Raw genomic sequence first — 21,032 nt, forward strand, 5'->3', positions numbered from 1 at the left:
TCCCACACACTCTTACCCATTTACTGCATTCATACACGGATCTCATGTGTTCATCTGTGCAATTCTCTAGCAAAAGACTCGATGTGTCTTCCGTTTGAGTTAGTAATCGACGCTAATAAATACAACCGAATTCAAGGAACGACTGAGTACAAAATACAGTACAATAACCATCTGCTTTCTACAGTGGAGGAGATATGCTGGTAATCTGATGCTGAGAATAAAGGCAAAGTAATGTACAAAGTCTTTAAAAGAAAATTAAAAAAAAAATAGAATTATAAAAAAAAAAAATATATATATATATATATATATATATATATATATATATATATATATATATATATATATATATATATACATACACACACACACATATACACACACACACACACACATACATACATATACACAATACAAATAAAAACTGCAATTTTTTAGCTGTAAAATTAAATTTTGATATATTAAGAAGAGCCACAATATTTCTGGGATTGAAACCAAGCCTATTCTGTATTTATACTGAGGAGCGAGAGAATAGTTTTAGAGTAAGATCTGCAAATGTAATGTTCATAGAATAGAGCTAAAATATTTTCATGAGGGAGAAAGTGTCTTTCCCAGTCAAAAGTTAACAATTTCAGAATGAAGCAGTCATACTTTAAGACTTTACCAGAGTCAATATTTTCTTACCTTCATTTCTTTGAATTTAGTGCTGACAGCTTTCCCCCCATATTGATTTCTATTTCTTAAGAATAAAATTTATAAATAAATCTAAAACATTTTGCCTTTATTCTCTAATCGTCACCAGTACACGCTGTCTTCTGGTATTGGGCCTCATTGCACACATCTCATGGTGTAGTTGTAGCTACAATGTATGCATATCCGCTTGTGGGCGTTACAAATGTTTCCAGCAGATTTTCAATCACATAATTAACATTAAGCTTTGAGAAAACTGGACAAAATTAAGAAAGCTGTGTTGTGGGTGATTGCCTTGTCAGGATTTGGACAGCGTTTCCAACTGGAACAGCAGCTTTCTGTTAAAGACTTGGAAACTACTTTTCTATCAAATCTCAGCTTTTATCTGCTTCTGTCAGCAACAAGTTTGTTATTCTGAGTCTTCAGTTCTTTTAAACAATAATAATAAAAAAATGCGACGTAAAAGCAATATTTAGCTCCTTTATAGATTTCACCATAAAATGATAAATGTAAGAACTTCATGTAATGTCATGCGTTTGACTACCACAGCCAGCTGTCTAGATGCTGAACACAGTAGCAGGACTGTTCCAGGATAGCAGTCAGCTCTCCGTAACTTTTCTCTCTCCATGTAGGGAGGAGCCTCTCGTTGTTTAGAGCCTGAAGCCTCGGCGTCCCCTCCCGGAGGACGTGGTACAGGCAGGGCCAGCGGCTCTGGATGCGCGTCCTGGTCCTGCGGTCCAGCGTGACACGCAGGACAATCTTCTTGGCTCGAAGTTCACGCAGGGCTGGCAGCTTAAGGCAGGAGAAGACCAAGCCTCGGCTCGGAGACACGTCCAAAAACTCCAGAGACTGAGACTCCAGGGTGTAGGAGATGCCGAGGTTCCTCAGCGGCACCAAGATGTTTAACGTCAGAGACTTGAGGTTAGGCAGGGATTTGATGAGCATCTGCAGCGTTGAGGGAGTCACGCATTTAAAGACCCAGAAGTATTTGAGCTCGAGGACTCGGAGCTGCTGGAACTGCGTGAGCAGCGACACGGACAAATCCGACCAGTCAAAATGTAGGCGCATCTTGGAGATGCGTGGGCAGTTCTGGGTCAGCTTGCTCAGCAGCTCCTGAAAGCGGGTCACCTGACAAATCAAAGACAAAAGAAAAGAAAACAAGTGACACATTAGCGTTGCCGGTCATGGATGCTTGCATTCATATTTGCCTCACTTGCAGGTGGAACTTGAACCAGTTATGCAAAATGAGTTAGCCGGTGCTGTCCAGGCTTCTCAGAAAACACCTCTACTCCTTTTGTTCCTCTTACGATAGGGTTTAAATCTACCTCTCCCTATGGATTCATACTCACTCACTATGAAACACATGTAAAAGTGGACTGGTACTCCAAATGTAAAACATATCTTCGTCTCAGTGTTGCACCATGTGGGACAGCAGATGCTATATTTGAGCTTCAGACCTTAAAAGGCTTCAAAACCATCTGAATACTGATGTCATCACACCCTTTATAAAAAATTCAAGCATAAATTCAAACTGAGTAAAAATCTTTAAGAAAATAAAACATCTACAGTTACACGGACCGCACGATACACAACATAAGAATGCATTAATCCTATAACAGCTGCAAAGCGGTTAAAGGTGCTGGGTGTTAATCTGAGCTGCAAGAAGGAATGTGGGGGGATTACACTGTTTGTAGTTTAATCCCGGACACGTTACTGTGGAGGAATGTTTCTGTTACCTGGATTATTCATCTGCTTGTCGTGAAATGCATCCAAACTTGCTGCTGTTTTAGGTCATTTTGAATCAACACATTGGTTGGATTCCTTCATCAGCTAACGCAGAGCTCATCCAAACGGCTGCAGCCATCACGAACAATTATGGACAAATAACCTACGTGCTTCTGACTCTGTTTTATTGCCTGCTACTTTTCGCTAATGTAGATAATAAAGAAACCCCCCCAAACCCTCAATAAGACTGTATGATGCGCTACGATCATGAGGACCCAGGTACAGGGAACCACCTCTTTTCTACCTTCTAGTATAAATCTAATGAACGACTGTGGTGACATGAGGTGTGTAGCTTGTACGCTGTGATGCTCTGACTCTTGGTGAAATTCCAGCTGTTGTTGATGCATGTATCGTCTGTGAATATGATGTCTTTTTTGTTCACCTGACAGTTGCCACAAATAGAATTTCCAAAAAGACAATAAACACTAACTGAAGCACCCTCTGCATCACTTACTGGACTGGCTCCTTATTGCATCACATTTAGGTTTTTTTATTTATTTTTTAAAATGTAATTTGTCTCCTTTTTTCCATCTTTATGGTTTTGTATTTATTTTGCCGAGTTAGGATGTTTTCCATATTTTAATGATAAAAACTGAACAAACTTTAAAAAGGCACAAAGATAATGGCCTCGCTTGGGGAAAAATTGACTAAAACGAACACTCGGTAAATGGGCGTCGACACAGGAACTACCTTATCACATATCAATCAGCAGATTCCTGTGCTCTAATTAGTAGTCGCCTTGAAGTTGATCCTTGTTGAAGTTATTTCATCCACTGAGGCCTGAAATCGCTACGTCAAAAAACACTGCAAACTTCAGTAGAAACCGCAAAATAGGCAAAGCTGTTTGGGGACCCATTTAGAGCCACGTGAAAAGATTTGACTTATGCAGAGTTAACAGAAATATCTATCTGTTATAGACCATGTAGTTATTTGTTTAAGTCAGATGGGATTCTGTGGATTTTTAGGTGGGATGTGCACTGACATGTACAATAGGAGGAGCTGTTTTGGGGTATTTACTTGTTTCCTGTTTCAGGATGGCCTCTGTTAAAATTTGATTGCTAAAAATAAGGACTTCATGCTCTCCTGTACATCATATAATCGTGGGTTTGTGCTCAGACCTCCAGAGAGCAACAATATGCCTGATTCTTTTTCTCTTGTTCTCTTTTATTCTACAGCACAAAAAAGCACAAAATAAAGAAAAAAATGACTACTCATACCTGATATACTGTTTGCTTTCTAGCTTGATATAAAGAAAACTTATTTCTTTCTACCTGAACTAATGTGTAAGGTGGCAGTTCTTAGAAAATAAAACCAGTAGAAACAAATTACCTTGTCCATTTTGGTAATGTTATCCTGGTGGGAACTGGGGCTGGAGTGGACCCTGAGGTCGAGCGGCTCTAAAAGAGTAAAAGTCCAGTTAAGGTCGAGGTGGCTGAGGTCTCTGCAGTGGACATTGTCCAGTAGGTGGCTCAGCAGCTCGCCCCACTTGTTGCAGCGATCCCCCAGGTCGAAGCTGGCCCTCAGCGTGAGCAGGCTGGCCCGGCGGGAGATGAGGTGGTAGGTGTAGTGCTGGACCCAGGATTTCCACCTCTCGAACTCCCGGTTGGAAACGAGCAACCCCTCCTGACCGAGGTGGAAGCCAACACGACGGGAGTAGTCGGCCACCCGCCACAGCTTCCACGAGCGGACGAGGCAGCTCCAGCTTGCGCAAACCAGGGCGCAGCTACACTTATCCACCTCGTTCAGAAAGGACAGGACGTGCAGCTGGCACTCCACCGGCAGCAAGTTGAAGGGGAAGTAGTCGTCCGCTGCTTTCCGCCGGCTGCTTACCGGGACGAGGGTTCTTTTTCGTGGGGACATGATGAACGGTGAAGAAATAATATTCGTGGTCATTGGTGGGGGTCAGAATCTCCACCAGTTGGTTTTGGAGTCAGACTTTGCCATAAACATTGTTGCATCAGTGCCTTAAAGATAAAAACATGAAGCAGAAACAAATACGTTTTTTTTCCAAGTTGCTGATGATAACATGGAATAAAATAATCTCTGCAGGAGCTAGTTTGTGTGATTTTTATACTAAACTATGTGTCTCGTACGCATCATTTATCCTCATCATCAACGCCAATATTCATGTTTATATTCTCGCTGAATTCCTTAAATTCAGAGTGTTAGTAAGAGTTTTTACATTTAACATCATGGAAACGTCCTCAGCTACAGTCTTTGCCAGTCTGGTAAAACTTAACAACGCGGCCTGCCTGATGATGGTTTGTGGAGCTGTTTACTGAACCTTAGTATTCCTGAAAGACTGTGGCTTAATTGCCTTCACCAAGTACGTGAATACCTTCGCTGATTTTCCTAAATCTCACCAATAAATCTGTCGTGGGCTCCCTTGGACAGAACAGACTCTAAAGCCTTCTCAGTGTTACAGAATCTTATGGACAACGTAGATTAAGACCTTAAGCACCTTCTCTTTGTTTTCTCTGGTCAATGCCCACAATTTTTTTTAATGTAACTGAAAACAGTTTTATGACACTCGCTGGAGTTCATGAGCATGAAACAAGCTGCTCGAGGCCTCAGTCACCCAGGGCTACAGACCAATAAGTGACCCAGCTGGCAACCACCAAATGGTAAAGGAAACAAGTAGCCAGTGGTACCCCTCAGCCTGCTAGTAGATATGAATTTAATAATCCTAAGTGACTTCCATCTCAAGTTATCACATTCTCAAGATAGTCAGAAAAATTTACCTCTGACCCCTGACCTTGAGGACGATGTCACTAAGATTCAAACTCGTCTGTTTTTACTAGATACACACATGGTATCAATTTGAAAGTCCTTCATTGCCATTTTCTCGAGTTGTCGCATTCACAATCTTGGGTGTCCCTGTCGCCCATCAGCCTTTTACAGCTGAGGGGTAAAAAGTGTATGAGTGAGTGGTTACAGGAGGCTGATGGCAGCTGCAAATTTCACTGCAGCTTGGAGAGTAAATGGTGAGTTCTTGCAGACAAGTCAATGCCTCCCATGCAAGCTACAAGTGACTGCAGTCACCAATCACAGGGAAGCACAGCTGGACTGGCCATTGGGCATTTGCCGGGTGGGCCAATGTTTTGTTTTTTGTAACAGTATAAACAATGAAAGATGGTGGATTGGCCAGTGTTTCATGATCGACTCTGGGCTGGAGTGGTTACAGCCGAGGTCAGATACACCCTCCCCTTTGCTCTGAAAGCAGTCTTATCACAGACAAACAGAAGAAGATGGTATTGAGGTGGAAAGGAACGCGATTTGTCCCGTACTTCAGCTAGAATGAAAAAGAAAAAGACACAAATCTGGATTTATTTTATTTATCTCTTTACGCTGCAGCTGCCTCTTCTTCTCTCATTCTCTCCCCTCCCTCTCCTGTTGCTACTTCAATCATGAAACTGATCAATGATCAGCTGATCGGCTTTTCTCTCTTGTTTGTTTATCGCCCACTTTGCGCCAGAAAGAGGAAACCAGCAGATGTCACGCTAAACAACAGCAGCACGTTTAAGCTTGATCAGCTGTTGTTAGAATTTATTTAATATTAATTTCTAGTATCAGCTGATGTTTGCTGGAGCCACAGCTGTAAAAGCTGCTGGTTATGATATCGGTTTGGTTATGTGGTGAGAGGGAAACATGAGGATGAAACCAGGAGATGTCCTTACTGAATCATCAACAGGTGACTGAGAAACATGTTTACCTTTAAGGTGACATAAAGGGAAGTTATGAACCGTTTCTGAGAGACAAATAACACCAGGATCCTTTTCTAAGTAGCTGACAGCTGGTAACTGTGCAGGGGCGGGTCTGGCAAAGTGTTGCCAGGGGGCCAGGTAGGGTATTAACAGGGAGAGGGGGGCACAAAGAAATACTTTTCTTTCTTATTCTCATTTAAAATATCTCGCTTTTAATAAATAATTAATTCTAAATCTTAAAACCAAAGTGGTCATCTGATATAAAATGTATAGAAATCATATATACCAACAAGAGCGTGTACATTACTGTCACAGCAGCATTTGTTTTCATTCAAAGGCTTTATGGCTTTTCCTATAATACTTTGTGGACTGGTCTCTAGTCAAAATGCCCGGGCCGATTTTTTTGTCCCAGTCGAGGCCTGCAGGGAGGGTTTGGTGCACAGCTGCCAACTGGTCAGGCAATTCACATCATTACTCTGTTTCTAAGCCTGTGTGACTGAGGCCTAATCAGTTTGTAACATACAAATGAAGCACTCAAAATAATTAGCCACTTCTACACTACAAATATGTAACATTGCAGTTTTATAAGCCCTGCTGTGGATACTGATATTTTTTAAAGAAATACCAGGCTCATTCTTAAAGATATTGCTTTTTGTCCAACTAAATTTGGCCAGTGGGTCATTTCAAGTTGACTTCTGAGAGATATAAACCATTAACTGTGCCTGTGTGATGATAACGTATAAAGTATAGAAATGTAAACCCAGGAGGAAACACCTTAAACAACAACATATAATAGGAACAAAGTCAACCCATTCTGTAAGTTGAAAAGAGCACTGCCAAAATATCATTTTATCTGTCATATGCATCATGCTCTTTCAGTAGTGTATTGTCACATTAAATACAAAGTTTCAAATACTGACGTCAGTGTACATACAACTAATTCCTGTGAGCCAAAAGGTCAGAGGTCAGCTCTGTTACGCCTTGACAGAATGAGGATATCCGTGTGCCACACCCACCTGCCGTTCAAGCCTCCACTTTGCTTGGTGCAGCCAATCATAAGAAAGGTGCCTTAAGCGAAAAGGAGTCCACAAATTAAATTAAAAAACTAAAAATAAATAAAGAGCAGAAAGACATGCGCAGAACATGTTCCCATTAATTTGTCTTTTTGCTTTAAAGTGCAACTTTATTGCTTTTCCTGGGAAATCCTGTCAAGTAAATGTATTTAAAAACGACACAGGTTGATCAAGGTGCTGCACATAGAGCAACAACCAGGTTTTTGTAACGCTACTACTTCCACATTTAATAACTTCAGATAACGTGCAGGAGTGAAGTTACAGGATAGATCACGTGACAGCGTAACCTGAGCACAGGTGCGCTGAATGTTCCGTTATTCGCCCACCATCACTCATACTTCGCTTCCAGCTTCTCTCAAATGCAACAGGCCAACATTTAGACTATTTCACAGTCTGCGCACTAACACCGCATTGGACATTATGCGCTTGTTTTTTGCGCGTTACGAGTGGTTACCTTTATGGCGAGCAGACAGCCTCCTTTCCGTCCTCAGTCGTAAAGCTAATCAGCTAGAAGCCCGCAAAAAGGAGACAAAGGAAGTTAAAATTAAACCCAACTGCAGAACATAACTGAGAGTTTTCTAGAAACCATTTCATAGCCAGACGTATTAGCAGCTCTAAAACTTCTGCGGCTAAACCAGAGTGACGGGAAACTGCCGAGAACAGCGCTGAACAACCAGGCCGGCTAGTTAGCTAGCAAACAGCTGAGTTCTGTTGTTGTTTTGTTGTTGTGGATCGTCGACGGTGTCGTCATCAGCATGCGTTCGGCCGCACGTTTTGTTTCTCAACGCTGCACGGCTGGGCGGGGCTTAATGGAAAAAAGAGAAAAGAAAGAGAACTATCTTTAAAATATCGTATCTCCTGAATCATGAAACGTAAACAAAACAGTTACGAAGATATTTTATGAAGCATTTGAGGATCGGAGGCATTGGCTTCAGAGAAAAAACGATAACAAGCGCCCCCCGGTGGCTGGAAGTAATAAAATAAAGTACTGACAGGCTGCCTTAGCTGTGTGTGTGTGTGTGTGTGTGTGTGTGTGTGTGTGTGTGTGTGTGTGTGTGTGTGTGTGTGCATGTTTAGACATCTTTGTGAGGACAGAAAAATTAGCACTCAACTATGGTTGTGGGGACCAACAGTCACTTATGGGGACAAATTTTTTTTTTATTCATATTCAAGTATTTTTATTCATCTTTAGGCATGAGAAAAATATTTATGCAAGATTTTGCATTTTTCATTCAAAATATAGGAGGATTTCCAGGTGGGGCAGAAGCAGGGCTGATTCCTCTTTCTCTGAAACATCCCCAATAGTAGAGTTGTCACCTGTTTTGACATCAGCCTGTAATTCAGTGCTTCACACTGACACAGTTCATCTCACCTTCCATTGTTCCTGAGGAGAACAACTGAGGAGTCCACAATGCGGATGTCATACTAATGATTATTATTAATAATTATTATTATTATAATGATGATGATGCTGATGAATTACTTAGATTTGTAAGAAACCCAAAGGCACTTTAAACATGATTAAAAAACAAAACAAAATGAGATGCCTGTGACAGACAAGGGGACTGTCTTTTGGACTCCTCTACACTTATTTGTACCTTACCTGCCTCCTGATTATTTTTGAAAGTGTACAGCTGTCTTCTTGCTGCTCCTGAAGCTAGAAAACAGGATGGGAGTGGGATGAATTTACTACTTTTGTAGTTTTCAGTTTTTTTAAATACCTTTGTATTCATCGATTTCATTGTTATTCTCAAGTTTTTCCTGCACGCCTATGTTCTTCATGTCTAATGTGTTTCTGTCATATGTTTTATGTTTAGTCAGTTTAGCCTTTGTGTTTAGTTTGGCCTGTCAAGTTCATTCATTTTAGTCTCAGCGTTCGTTTTTCTGTTTTTTCTTTTGTTTTGTTTTTTTAATAATCTCTTGTCCTAGTTGTGTTAAATGTGATCTTGTTTTGCCAGCTATTACCTTGTGTGTATTTAAGTCCTCAGTTTTCTTAACTCTTTTCTGTGATGTACTGTTTGTGTGCCCTTGTGTTTTGCTGTTGGATTTATTACAGAGCTGTTTTCACTATCGCTGTGGATTTGTTGCTACCATGTAAATAAAGGCCAATCTTCCATTGGTCAGGTTTGCCTCCAAGTCTGGATCTTTGGACTAAATCTACAGTTTGTTGCATCCTGGGAAAGAAAGAAAGCATTGGTGAACTCAGCAATGCAAAAAAGACTTGGAGGTCCACGGCTCATCCACTGTTGGCGGATGATCAAAGAATCATTTCCACGGTGACAAGAAACCCTTTCACAACAGCCAACCAAGTAAACGAGACTGTCCAGGAGGTAGGTGTATGGACATATTTAAGTTTACCACAAAGGGAAGATTGCATGGAAGTAAATACAGAGGATTCACCACAAGGTGCAAGTCAGCACAGTTCATTTGACAGATGAAACCAAGATCCACCTCTACCACACTGATGGGAAGAAAAAAATATGGAGAAAACATGGAGCAGCTCATGATTCAAAGCATACCTTGGGCGAGCATGGATACCAGTGGCACTGGGACACTACTGTTTATTGACGATGTGACACAGGACAGAAGCACCCGAATGAATTCTGAGGTGTTAACAGACATACTGTCTGCTCACATCCAGCTAAATGCAGTCACATTGATGGGGTGGTGTTTTGTAATACAGATGAATGACCCAAACATATAGCCAAAACAACTGAGGAGTTTATTAAAGCAAAGAAGTGGAATTACAAAGGAGGAAACCCAGGTGATGTCCAAGAGTTCAAGACTTCAGGCTGTCATTTACAGCAAAGTGTTTTCAAACAAATATTAGAAATGAACATTTTATTTTGAGTAATGCAAATTGTCCAAATGCTTTATTCACATTTTTGTGTAATTGTTTTGTTCAGGCCCAATTAAAGCTCAGAGTCTGTACTTCAACTCCATCTAAGCTGTTTTGTTTAAAATTTACTGGTAATGTGCAGAACCAAAATTAGAAAAATTGCCTCTGTCCAAATATTTATGGACCTAACTGTAGCTGCTCTGCTCTGCATTGGCACATGGCTTGAAAAATGAATTCTGTGGTGGTAGCCACCGCTGCCCAAGTAAAGAAATAAAATAAAGAAATATTTCCACAAATATTCCACATTTAAATACTATGTGAACTGAAGGGACAAAGGGTTTTGGAAGGTTTACATCCTGTCACATCTGGCATAAATTAGCAGCATTTCATAAGAAGAAACCAACAGTCAAACATGGTGGTTATTCTAAAGTCAGCACAAAGTCAAACATTAAAATGCAGCAGGTATCTGGAAAATCAGGCTTTTCTATGCTGTTGTGTTGCCATACGTCAAAGGGCAGCCAGTCATGTGGCTGTAATTAACTCTTTCGCCACAAGGTGTCACTGCCAAGATTCCAACAGTCGTGGCAGTGTGATGGTCTGGGGCTGCTTCAGGATCTGGACAACTTGCTGTAACTGCTCATTCAGGTTATGCAGCAGGACAGTGATCACAGTCCACCTCTGAATAGCTCAACTGGTGGTGGTCAGAGGGCCCGGGGGCACCAGTGTCCAGCAGCCTCGCCTCTGTCAGTGCGCCCCAGGGCAGCTGTGGCTACAATGTAGCTTGGCATCACCAGTGTGCGAATGGGTGGATGAGTGAATGTGTAAAGCGCTTTGGGGTCCATAGGGACAAAATAAAGTGCTATATAAATACAGGCCATTTACCATCAATATTATGTTTGTTTGATCTGAAACATGTAAAGTGTGAAAAATATTTTTAAAAAAACATCAGAAATCAGGATGGGGTCAAATACATTTTCATGACACTGTAAGAGTGGAGGAAGGTGCACGCAGGTGAACAACATCTTATGCAAACACTGCAATCTGAAGTCTGTAAGGTGGTGTACAGGGTGAGTGTAGCTAGGCAACATTTTTTAAACACAACCTGTTTTAAGTTTATGAACTATTGCAGTGATGCTGATTCTTTCCCTTGAATCCAGGCTGTGTAAAACTTTTACATAACAACTCAAAGCAGTGAAAGCACACACATTCATTTTCCTCGGGTGATGCAGGAATGTCAGAGAAACAAAACTGAAAGTGTGTGTTGTGCATTATTGTTCCTGCTTCAGGTGCTGATGCTTATAACGGGCTAATCAGGTCTGTATATTTTTTTTAACAGAAATTAAACTCCTGCCTGACTGTGATTAGAAGAAGCGAGCAAATAACATGTCTTATATACTTGTACAATTTTAATATAATTTGTGTTCAAAATAGTTGATAGATTAAATTTTTTCTGATTCTTTTGAAATAGTTCTCAGAGTGTTAGCACAAGGTTTAAAGATGTAAATCACATTTCTGGGGAAGCCCATACAGCTAGACTCATATTAAAATATCACTCTAAGAACAGAAACCTAATAAAACTTATTACTGAAGCAGTGGAGGTAGTTCGTGAGGATGACCCCAGCCTCAGCACCAAACAAGTGTGTTTGTTCTTTGAACAGTGTCTTAATTCCACATGTTTTACATACAAGGGTCAGTACAGGGAGAAACATGGATGTCCATGGGTTCCCTAGTTTCACCCATTGTGCTCAATTTGTACATGGAAGAAGTGGAAAAGAGGGCTTTGTTATTTTACCCTGGAAGTCATTGACACCTGGGTGAAAATCAAGTCTCAGGACGTACCACAATTCCCTGATTCCATCAACTTGGTGCACCAACACATCAAATTCACCAGGGAGGAAATGAAAAGTGGCAGGTTAGGCTTCTTAGACTGTGAGATTTTCATCAATAATGGGGCATTTAAAAGTTGATGTGTACCATAAACCATCACAAATGGATCAGCGAACGCCATCCCCACAGATGCAGCGGCCAGAGAAATAGACGAACATCACATCAAGAAGACCCTGGTGTGATTATCCCAGCTGGACATGTCATTATTTTATATTTTTCAATTATCTCATAATTTTTTTTTATCACATTTATGTTTTCTCTTTTATATTACAAAGATATGTATTGTAGAATAGAATGTTGAGAGTAGACTAGTAATTGTCTACTCTTTAGAATAGACACTCTTTAATGACATTAAATTGCTTTTATTATTCTAAGAATAATAAAACAATCCCGCTTTCATTTTTCCCTCCTGTGCTTACATCTAAAATGTGTGTATTTGTGGAGGTAATGAGAGCATGAGGGTGGGAATGGATGTTTGTATCTGTGTGTGCCTGTATGTCTGCGTCTATATGTCAGGTTAGGTATCAGATGCCACCTCTCTGGGGACATCTCAGGCCCTCCAAGGTTTGGAGGCCTATCCCCCCCCCCCACCACTTCCCCTGCCAGTGGCGGACTCCCTCAGACATCGGTGCGTTGGTGGTTCTTTGTGTCTGGGGATGGGCGTCCAGGTACACACCGGCTCACTCCTTGGCGGCCGCTTATCGGGGCCTGGAGCCTGGGGCTCGCTCGGGCCACTTCGGAGGTGGGGTGCCCCCGACCTCTCGGCGCGTCCATGCTCACAGGTGTACACACGGGTGATCACACCCACAAACTACACCCTTTTTGGCTCCTACCTCAAAGCACACTGTGTTCTGTTGATCTTATGTGCTGCACAATAATGTTTAATATTTAGTATTTACTGTCATATTCCCATATATCATTGTGATGTTGTTTATTCTATTACTCTTGTTCTCTTCTGCTTGCTTTCTTTTTTCTTTCTCAGCAGGTGATCCAGGTGATTGATATATGCATTTTTTTTTCTCTGCCCGTTCTGTTGGTTTTTGTCTTTTGCCCTTCTCCCCCGTCCCTCTTCTCAGCTGTTTCTCTTTCCCTCTTTCTTTCCCCCAGTCAAGTCTGTCCCGTATTCAGCAAGTGAAAATAAAATAAACAATAAAAGGTGAATCAAATGGACCATTACGGCAAGGCTGGGATGGTCAGTTTGGTAAAGTAAATCCGTTGGGCATCTTTCTTTGCCTTTAGACAACAATTCTGATGGCAAAAGAGCCAAACGGGACAGGCCAAAAAAAAAAAGAAAACATACCCAAAACCTGACATTTTGGAGGCGTCAAATGCCCAAAGCGCCTCATTTGGTTTCTATTGTTGTACACTTAGCCCCTCCTGCATGATTAAGCTCTCCAACATTCAGCCTCTTCAAATGTTTGAGAGAAAATTAAAAAAGATATTTTATACCAGTCTGAAAACAAAAGACTTTTCTCACTCAGCCAGATTTAGCCCAGAAACATTGCCCATGGACATCTGTTGATTGTGATGCTGCATATGTGCTGTTACATTATGAAATACGCTGCACGTATATTTCTCCATCATTAATCATTATTGCAGCATGTGTGAAAACATGACCACATCACCATATTTTAATTGAAGCCTTTTCAGTACACAGCAGACTTTTTGACTGTCATAGCAGGAACAGATTTGGTAGCGATGGCTCATTTCCAACAAACATCCCAGTAAGCCATGACAGTGAACCAGCATGAACAATACCACGACCCTGTAATTACCTCAACTACACAGCACAGTTGTTTTTCGGTGCAATCAGTTACACCTGTGCTTCCCCTGCTATGAAACATCTGCTGTGAAAAAAGCCAAAAAATACAGCTTGGCTAACACCTGCACACCTGGATAATCATGTGATTATCCAGTCAGATTAGAATGTGGCGGTACTACAATTGATAAAATCTCGCACACACAGGTCAGGTGCTCCGGTTAATGCTCACATCAAACATCAGAACGGGAAAAAATGTGAGCTCGGTGACTGTGGCGTAATTGGCGGTGCCAGACGGGCTGGTTTAAACACTGCTGATCTGCTGGGATTTTCACAACAGTCTCTAGAGTTAAATGAGAGTGTTTGGAGCCAACAGAGAGTATGGTAACTCAGTAACCACTCTGTGCAGCCCTGGTGAGCAGAAAAGCAACTCAGAGTGAAACAACACATTGAGGCAGATGGACTACAACAGCAGAAGGCTGTGTCAGCCAAGAACAGAAATCCGAGCCTGCAGTGGGCACAGGATCAGTAAAACTGGAGATTTGAAAACAGGAAAAAACGTCACTGAGGCTGCAGATGATCAGAATTTGGCATGAGCAGCATGAGTCCACTGACCAGCCTGGCTTTGTTTCAGCAGTCCAGGCTGAATATTGTTGGGAATATTGTTTTGGCACATTTTGGTCCTCTTAAAGAATAAGGAAAGAAAAAATAAAAATAAAAATAAAATAAAATGTGTGTATTTCATTACAGATGACTTTTGCTATAGTGAATAAATGTCACTTCTGTTAACTTGTTACGTCAGTCATTCTTAGGTCTGGTTTTGCACACTATTGCAACATGACTGTTTCCCTGATGTTGAACATCATAAGTAATTGCTGTTGCAGTCTTCCTGAGTGTCAGGAAGCGCTGTGTGGCAGACAGGAGGCTATGTAACACTTTCCGGTTAACTCATAAACACTTAAGCACACCCACAGTGACTTCAGAGAAACAAAACTGAGAGTGTGTGAGTGTTGTACATTTTTGCTACCTGGTTCAGATAACACTCACAGTAATCAAGATTACTTTGTTTCATATTTGAAATACATAAGTAATAAGTAATAATATTACTAAATAAATAAATAAGTAATAATAAATAAGCAATAAGTAATAATAATAATAATTAGTAAGTAATATAAGTAAACAGTTTATCAACCACTGTAGTGATACTACAATAAGTCCATTAACCGACACATTGCTCCTGTACCTCCCTAAAATAGACATTATAAAGGCTGACTTTGTTACATAGATTTAATATATGATATAATAAATATTATATAATGAAATAATAAAATATAGACTTTATTATTAACACTTTTCAATTAAATGATGAAAAATTTTAGTGCTATTTCAGAGTAATGAAAACTGAAAGTGGGTGTGATGTGGATTATTGTTCCCTGGTTCAGGTACCATTTACGGTAATTTGTGTCAGTATAAATGTAATATGATCAGGTAGGAAAGGGGAGGGGTTAGAGTGGTCACATGCTCAGGTATGGTTATAAAATCGTGTCAGATCTACTTTGCCACTGCTCAGCTCTGCTGCCTCGTAGGTAAGTTTCTTTGTTCTTTGTATGTTGTTTTTGATACATATTAGGGTTAATAATAAAAATCTGAGTTTCTGTGGCAGCTTAGGCAGTGAGGTGAACAATGTAACAAACTCTATGGATCAAAAAAGCATGTTTCAGCTTTCAACTCTACTATTAGAACACAACAAACCCTAATGATTTGGTATCAGCTTATTTGGCTCAGATATTTTCTTGAAGTAAACCTGTTCAGTACCGTAGAGCAGTTATCTTATCTGTCTACACACAGATATAGATCTCTCTGTCTCTTACAGCTACATGTATTAGTGATGTGCGGATCGATCCTGAAATATCGATTCCTCCGATAGCAGTCATTTATGTTCTAGAATCAATTCTCACATTAAAATGTCGATATTATATGTCACCGTTATTGTTAGCCGGTGTTGTACCAAAAAGTGATTGTCTGCCAAAAACTGATTTCCAGTGTTTCTGTGTATTTTTTATGTGTAATATCTTTACGTATGTTCGTAAATAGACTTCGGTGAACAGGGGATACAAAGGGGTTACATAAAGAATTAAAAAATTATCTGTTTTTTAAGTATCTTTACAACTTGTACTTACATTATAACCAATCCGGTCCTTTATCCCCACTTAAAATATTTTTACAGAACTATTGTAATATTTGCTGCCATTTCTGCTGTCCTGTTGGGCAACTTACTCTTACAAAATACATTTTTAATGTTAATGAGATTTTTTTTACTGCATAAATAAAGGTTATATAAAAGTCGCTGCCAAAAACTGATTGCGGCTTGTATCTTGCTACACGAATGTTGTTTGTGGCTCAAGATGACTTTATGTCATCCATAAGGGATGCATTTGACATATGTTTAACATATTATAGCCCAACAAGTTACTTATAGCACTTTAAATATGAGCAATCGCTTTTTGGCAAATACCGGAAATCAGTTTTTGGCAGACAATCACTTTTTGGCACAACACCGGCCCGGAAACAGCGGGGGTGTCCAAATTCAGAGGCTGCTTCCACCTGAGGACCCGGCCTTCGCGGTCTAAAGAAAGCCGGGTAGTACGTCACAGGATCCCTCGGTGGAGTGAAACTCAGCCGTCTGCTCCTTGCTATCTAAAATATAACCGGGCGCTGGAGTAAACTCTCGACCGTCTCAGACTTTCTTTAATTAGTTTTCTGTTTGATGTTTATTCAGCTGTGTGAAAACCCCGGAGGAACCCACCCGACGGATTAATAAAGTTAAATTTAATCTAATCTAATCTAATAACTTTATTCTCAGCCAAACCGATTTACTCACGAACAAATAAAACACTGAAAAAGGCAAACAATAACATTTTTAAGTTATCAAAGTGACTTATATATCATGTTTAACCCGAGTAGCGAAAGCCCGCGGGGGTTTGAAAACGATGTGTCGGTCGGCTCAGATATTTGAAGTTTCCACAGCTACATTCTCACCTGACAATATGTTAAAATGTTTTGGGGTTTTTTTGGGGTTTTTTTTTTGCGACCCAGAAAGAGAAATAAGAGTAATATTAAAACTAAGTAGCTGCCGCCATTGTTGGAAACTGGAATTGGCTGGGCCATGATAGGAATTCTGCGATATGGTTTTTCAATTTTGTTGTCCAGGTGGAAATTCGGGAGAATGGTGGCTCCGGGATTCTCCCGGAAAAATCGAGAGGGTTGGCATGTATGGTTGTGGCAACATCACTAACCTCAGAGTAAATCACATCACAGAATATGACGAGCGTATGTTGAGGTGAACTGAAGAGGAGGACAGGGACAGGTGGTGCTAGGGCGAGACAGACCTCTCTCATGGAGTCCTTTAGTGCTGCAAGCAGGCAAGGTGTTCAAATAGCGCACAACTTCAGTTTTTATTTCTATGTGATGAACTCTGCATTATTAAGTGATAAGAACAAGTAATCTGATGTTCTGTAATCATTATGACGCTATCATTTGAGATACAATAAATAAAATACGTTTTTGTATAAAGTATCGGTATCGGATCAGCACCCTGAATATTACTTGGTATCGGATCGGAAAGGAAATCAGTGGTATCGCGCATCACTAATATGTATACGTGCATATGCACACACATTAATCACCTCGGGCAATTTTAAAAGAAAGCCTGATAGGACAACACTTTCCTTGCACAAGAAACTGAAACTGTTGAGAGGACAAAAACAAGAAACATCTATAAAAGTAGGTCAGATACCTGCTGCATGTAATTTTACATGGATACAAGAGTATCCATGTGATATGAGAGCTTTCAGTGTGTGGTATCTAACATGCTGTGGTAATACAGGTAATATTTTTTTTCTGTTTAGATTGAAAAATTTTAACAACTTTTTGGGAGAATCCAATCAACGCAAACCAACTACAACCGAAACCACAAATCATCTGAGAGTTTGCCATGGCAAAGAAAAAACCGTCTATCATCCATAAAAAGCAAGTATTTTACATCATCTCAGTCTGGATATTAACTGTAACAGTCTCTAAAAATACTTTTTGGATTCCAAGTGTAGCACATACAGTTAGGTCCTTAAGTATTTGGACATAACACAAATGTTGCAGCTTAGGAATTACTGCCATTTTTATACTTACAGAGTCATTATCCAAATAATTACAGATCTGACTGTATGCACTGTTTTCCCAGGTTAAGATGAACTCATTCTTTCCCAATTATTTGTCCTGTTTCAGGTCAGACAAGTTAATGAAATATTTGAAAAAGACAAGAAAGTCGGCCCGTTACAGCTGCACGGCTATTCGTACCAAAGGTGAGTTAATGCTTATATAAAACTGGAAAAATGTGATGAATCAATTTTTCTGTTTTTGGGGCGGTTGGGCTGAACGCTAGAGGCGGGTATTTCGGGGCCATTTACTGGCAGCAAATTAAAAGTCAGTAAATTAAACACAGCAAAATACCTCTGCTTCAACACTGTATGTTCCATCTTTGTAGTGTTTTCAGTTACCTGCAAATTGATGGATTGTGTTTTTATTTACTGTGAGATGCCAAACAGAATATCTTATTTGTAATTTGGACCAGCCACGTTTTTTAAATAACACGACTTTAACAGCTGTAAATTCACAAATTGTGCCTTTTTTCCTCTCTTTCTTTAGTGAAAAGAAGAGCACACTGGCTCCAGAAAATAAAATCGAGCTTGAAACACAAAGAATATGACTTAAATAAACCAAAAGAAAGCAGGATGTTTAATAGCAAAAAAACAAAGATATTATCGTCCTTTCACAGTAAATGCCAATTTAACATCAGAAAGATTATCTTCTTTAAAAATCGCTATAATAAACAAACGGCTTCTTTTGTTTCCAAAACCAAAGGCGATCACTCGACCAAAAGGAAAGACTCATTCCCAGATCAGTATATAACTATCAAGAAACCAAAAAGATCTCATGCACACCCAGACTCCGTGAATCCTCTTACTTCAAACATTCTCAACATATCCGGTCATCAGATCATTTTTTTACCTAAATTTGAAACCTGTAATGATTATTCGGAGATACTGACAAAACTTCAAATGCCACACTTAAACGGTTTACCAAATTTGAAACGCAATGAACTCAGTTCTTGCCGTTTGGAATTCGAGCAAAACATTGAACTGTTTAAGAAAAACTGTGATTTGATTCGAGGATTTAAAAAGAAAAAGAAAGAGGACTGTTATCATCAAATCAAAGAAATGCAGAGAGAGGCAGACAAAATTCCAAGTGTCGATGCAAATAAATTTTTTGATTCCCTCAAAGATTATCTGCAGATGCATGAACGTAAACAATATGCATTGGCCATTTTTTTCATGAAACGCAGTAAGACCGTCTTTGTTTCACCGGAATTTGAGGTAGATTATGAAAATGACACACATACTGAGCCACTTTTATGTCAAGAGGTTGAAATTATTTTGCAACAGCTTGGAACCTTTGTGGAGAGCATTCTGGTTTATACGCTCAATAGTCCTTGCCTGAACTGTATGTCTGTACTCAGTAAAGAAGCGTATTCTTGGCACAGAGAATATGGAATTTCAACAACTGTAGGATTCACACAATTTTGGGGATTGAGTGGTCAAGACTTTTTTCAAAATATTACCTGCTCATATACCAACATGTTGGATCCAAAGAGCGTTTTTCATGAAAGTACTGACAAATGCAAGAGCAATCCCTTCAAATTGAAGTCTTTCACGGTCAACAGTAAAATCTTCCAAAATATCAGGAAACTTATTAAAAAAGAAGAAAAACACAGCTGCCGTAAGAAAATTGAATTTTACGTGTCTGTGCTGAAAACACTGGCAAAAATTTCCTTTTGTTCACGTGAAACACATTTACAGTGTGGTGAAAACACAATTTATTCTTTCGTATTTCCCCAAAAGATCCAAAATGAATGTAGACACAGTCTTTTAGACGATTGGTCAGCACTTGTGAATGACTGTGCCAAATCAAATGTTATAAAACAAATAACCAAGGATTTTAATGTTGCGGTAGTTGAAGTTATTTACCAAAATCTGAAGTCCTCTTGTGGGAACAATAGTCCTTTAAAGCTTTGCCATATTCCTCTGAATCATTTAGATTGGGAGGCATATTAAGCATGAATATTAAAAAAAAAAAAAAAGAAAAAAAAAGAATTTTATTACATAATATAATAGGTTGGAATGGATTATAAATTAAAATTAACTTAATTCATTCAAAGTGAATGAAAAAGTAAATACTTAAAAAAATTTTTTTTAATTATATATCATAAGATATATAATTTAATAGATATTTATATACGTCCAGAGTAACAGCCGTAGACTGCAGTTTGCCGCCTGTCAGGTAGTCAGTAATCCAGGGGAGCTGAACTCTGAGAGCAAACAGCCTGGTGACTGTAGCGTGCCGAGGGGCTCACGTGGATCTGTGGCTGAATCTGGAGCTGAGACTGGAGGTGTTCAACGAGGACTCCTACGAGGTAGCAGAGCTGATGCGCTGATCATTAATGGCTGAGGCTGCTCACACCAAAGGTGGGTTGATGAGTTATAAACTGTAACAATATCTTGTAGCTTGGAACAGAAAAATCTCATCTTTGTTCTCTGTCTTGCTGCCTCCTCCTGTTGGTTTGTGTGTTAGTGAGTGGCAGGATTCTCCAGTCCAGTGAGCACAGCTCCATCAGCTGGTGGAGTTCAGTCAACACACCTGCTCTCAACAACCAGCAGTGTGCTCAAACATCGGTTTCTCCTCCATCCTACACGATGTTTTACACTCCAGAAGCAGTAAATCAGGATTACATCACCTCTCTGTAGAAGGAAACTCTCCTAGTTTCCTTAATTTGGATTCTTGTCTCCTTCTCAGTTCCTTCCTGGTGTGTGTGCTGGACTGGATCCTCTGGCTCTGTGCCATCTTTTACTTATAATAAAAATCATTGAAACTTGTGTCACTCGTCTGAGTCTGCATTTAAATCCATGTGTTCTTGTTCTCTGTGTCAAAGATGTGAGCCACAACCACAAACCAAACTAAATTTAGTCCATAAAGGTGAACATATCACCATAATAAAACCATTAAAACCATAATAAAACAAAAATCCAAATTCTAGTCAATACAAAACAATTCTGTTTGTAACAGATACAATAAACAATTTATCATTTATTATAATTAGCTTGTTAAAATTTTTAAAAAAATCCAGCACTCCTGCAAATTTCTGTATTTGAGCTCACAATAATAAAAACCTGGTATATAGTTAATTT

The 21,032-nt window shown here is 39.7% G+C and overlaps 1 protein-coding gene and 1 long non-coding RNA gene across 3 annotated transcripts; one reads left to right on the forward strand and one right to left on the reverse strand.

The window, feature by feature from the left end:
* Positions 1-357: 357 nt before the first annotated feature.
* On the reverse strand, positions 358-7,984 carry si:dkey-12e7.1 (uncharacterized). Its single transcript, XM_004566153.3, has 3 exons — positions 7,704-7,984; positions 3,802-4,436; positions 358-1,815 (listed from the first exon to the last, which is right to left on the reverse strand). Exons 2-3 carry the CDS (start codon positions 4,363-4,365, stop codon positions 1,228-1,230), a joined length of 1,152 nt encoding a protein of 383 aa, XP_004566210.1. The 5' UTR covers positions 4,366-4,436; positions 7,704-7,984; the 3' UTR covers positions 358-1,227.
* A 9,661-nt stretch (positions 7,985-17,645) lies between these two features.
* Positions 17,646-20,720, forward strand: LOC111500750 (uncharacterized). 2 transcript variants are annotated; one of them, XR_013099584.1, is made up of 4 exons: positions 17,646-17,763; positions 18,016-18,092; positions 18,436-20,312; positions 20,419-20,720. It is a non-coding gene; the product is annotated as an uncharacterized LOC111500750 (long non-coding RNA). The 2 variants fall into 2 exon arrangements; XR_013099585.1 differs by having other exon boundaries at positions 17,651-17,763; positions 20,092-20,312.
* The last annotated feature ends 312 nt before the right edge of the window (positions 20,721-21,032 follow it).

This window comes from Maylandia zebra, linkage group LG7 (assembly GCF_041146795.1).
Source record: "Maylandia zebra isolate NMK-2024a linkage group LG7, Mzebra_GT3a, whole genome shotgun sequence".
Lineage (NCBI taxonomy): Eukaryota > Metazoa > Chordata > Actinopteri > Cichliformes > Cichlidae > Maylandia > Maylandia zebra.

What these genes read in the sequence shown, in the direction of transcription:
- si:dkey-12e7.1 (XM_004566153.3), bottom strand. Translation starts at nt 4,365, where the DNA reads ATGACCACGAATATTATTTCTTCACCGTTCATCATGTCCCCACGAAAA. An exon ending in ACATTACCAAAATGGACAAG is followed by an intron (nt 1,816 to 3,801) that starts GTAATTTGTTTC and finishes TTGATTTGTCAG; the next exon opens with GTGACCCGCTTTCAGGAGCT.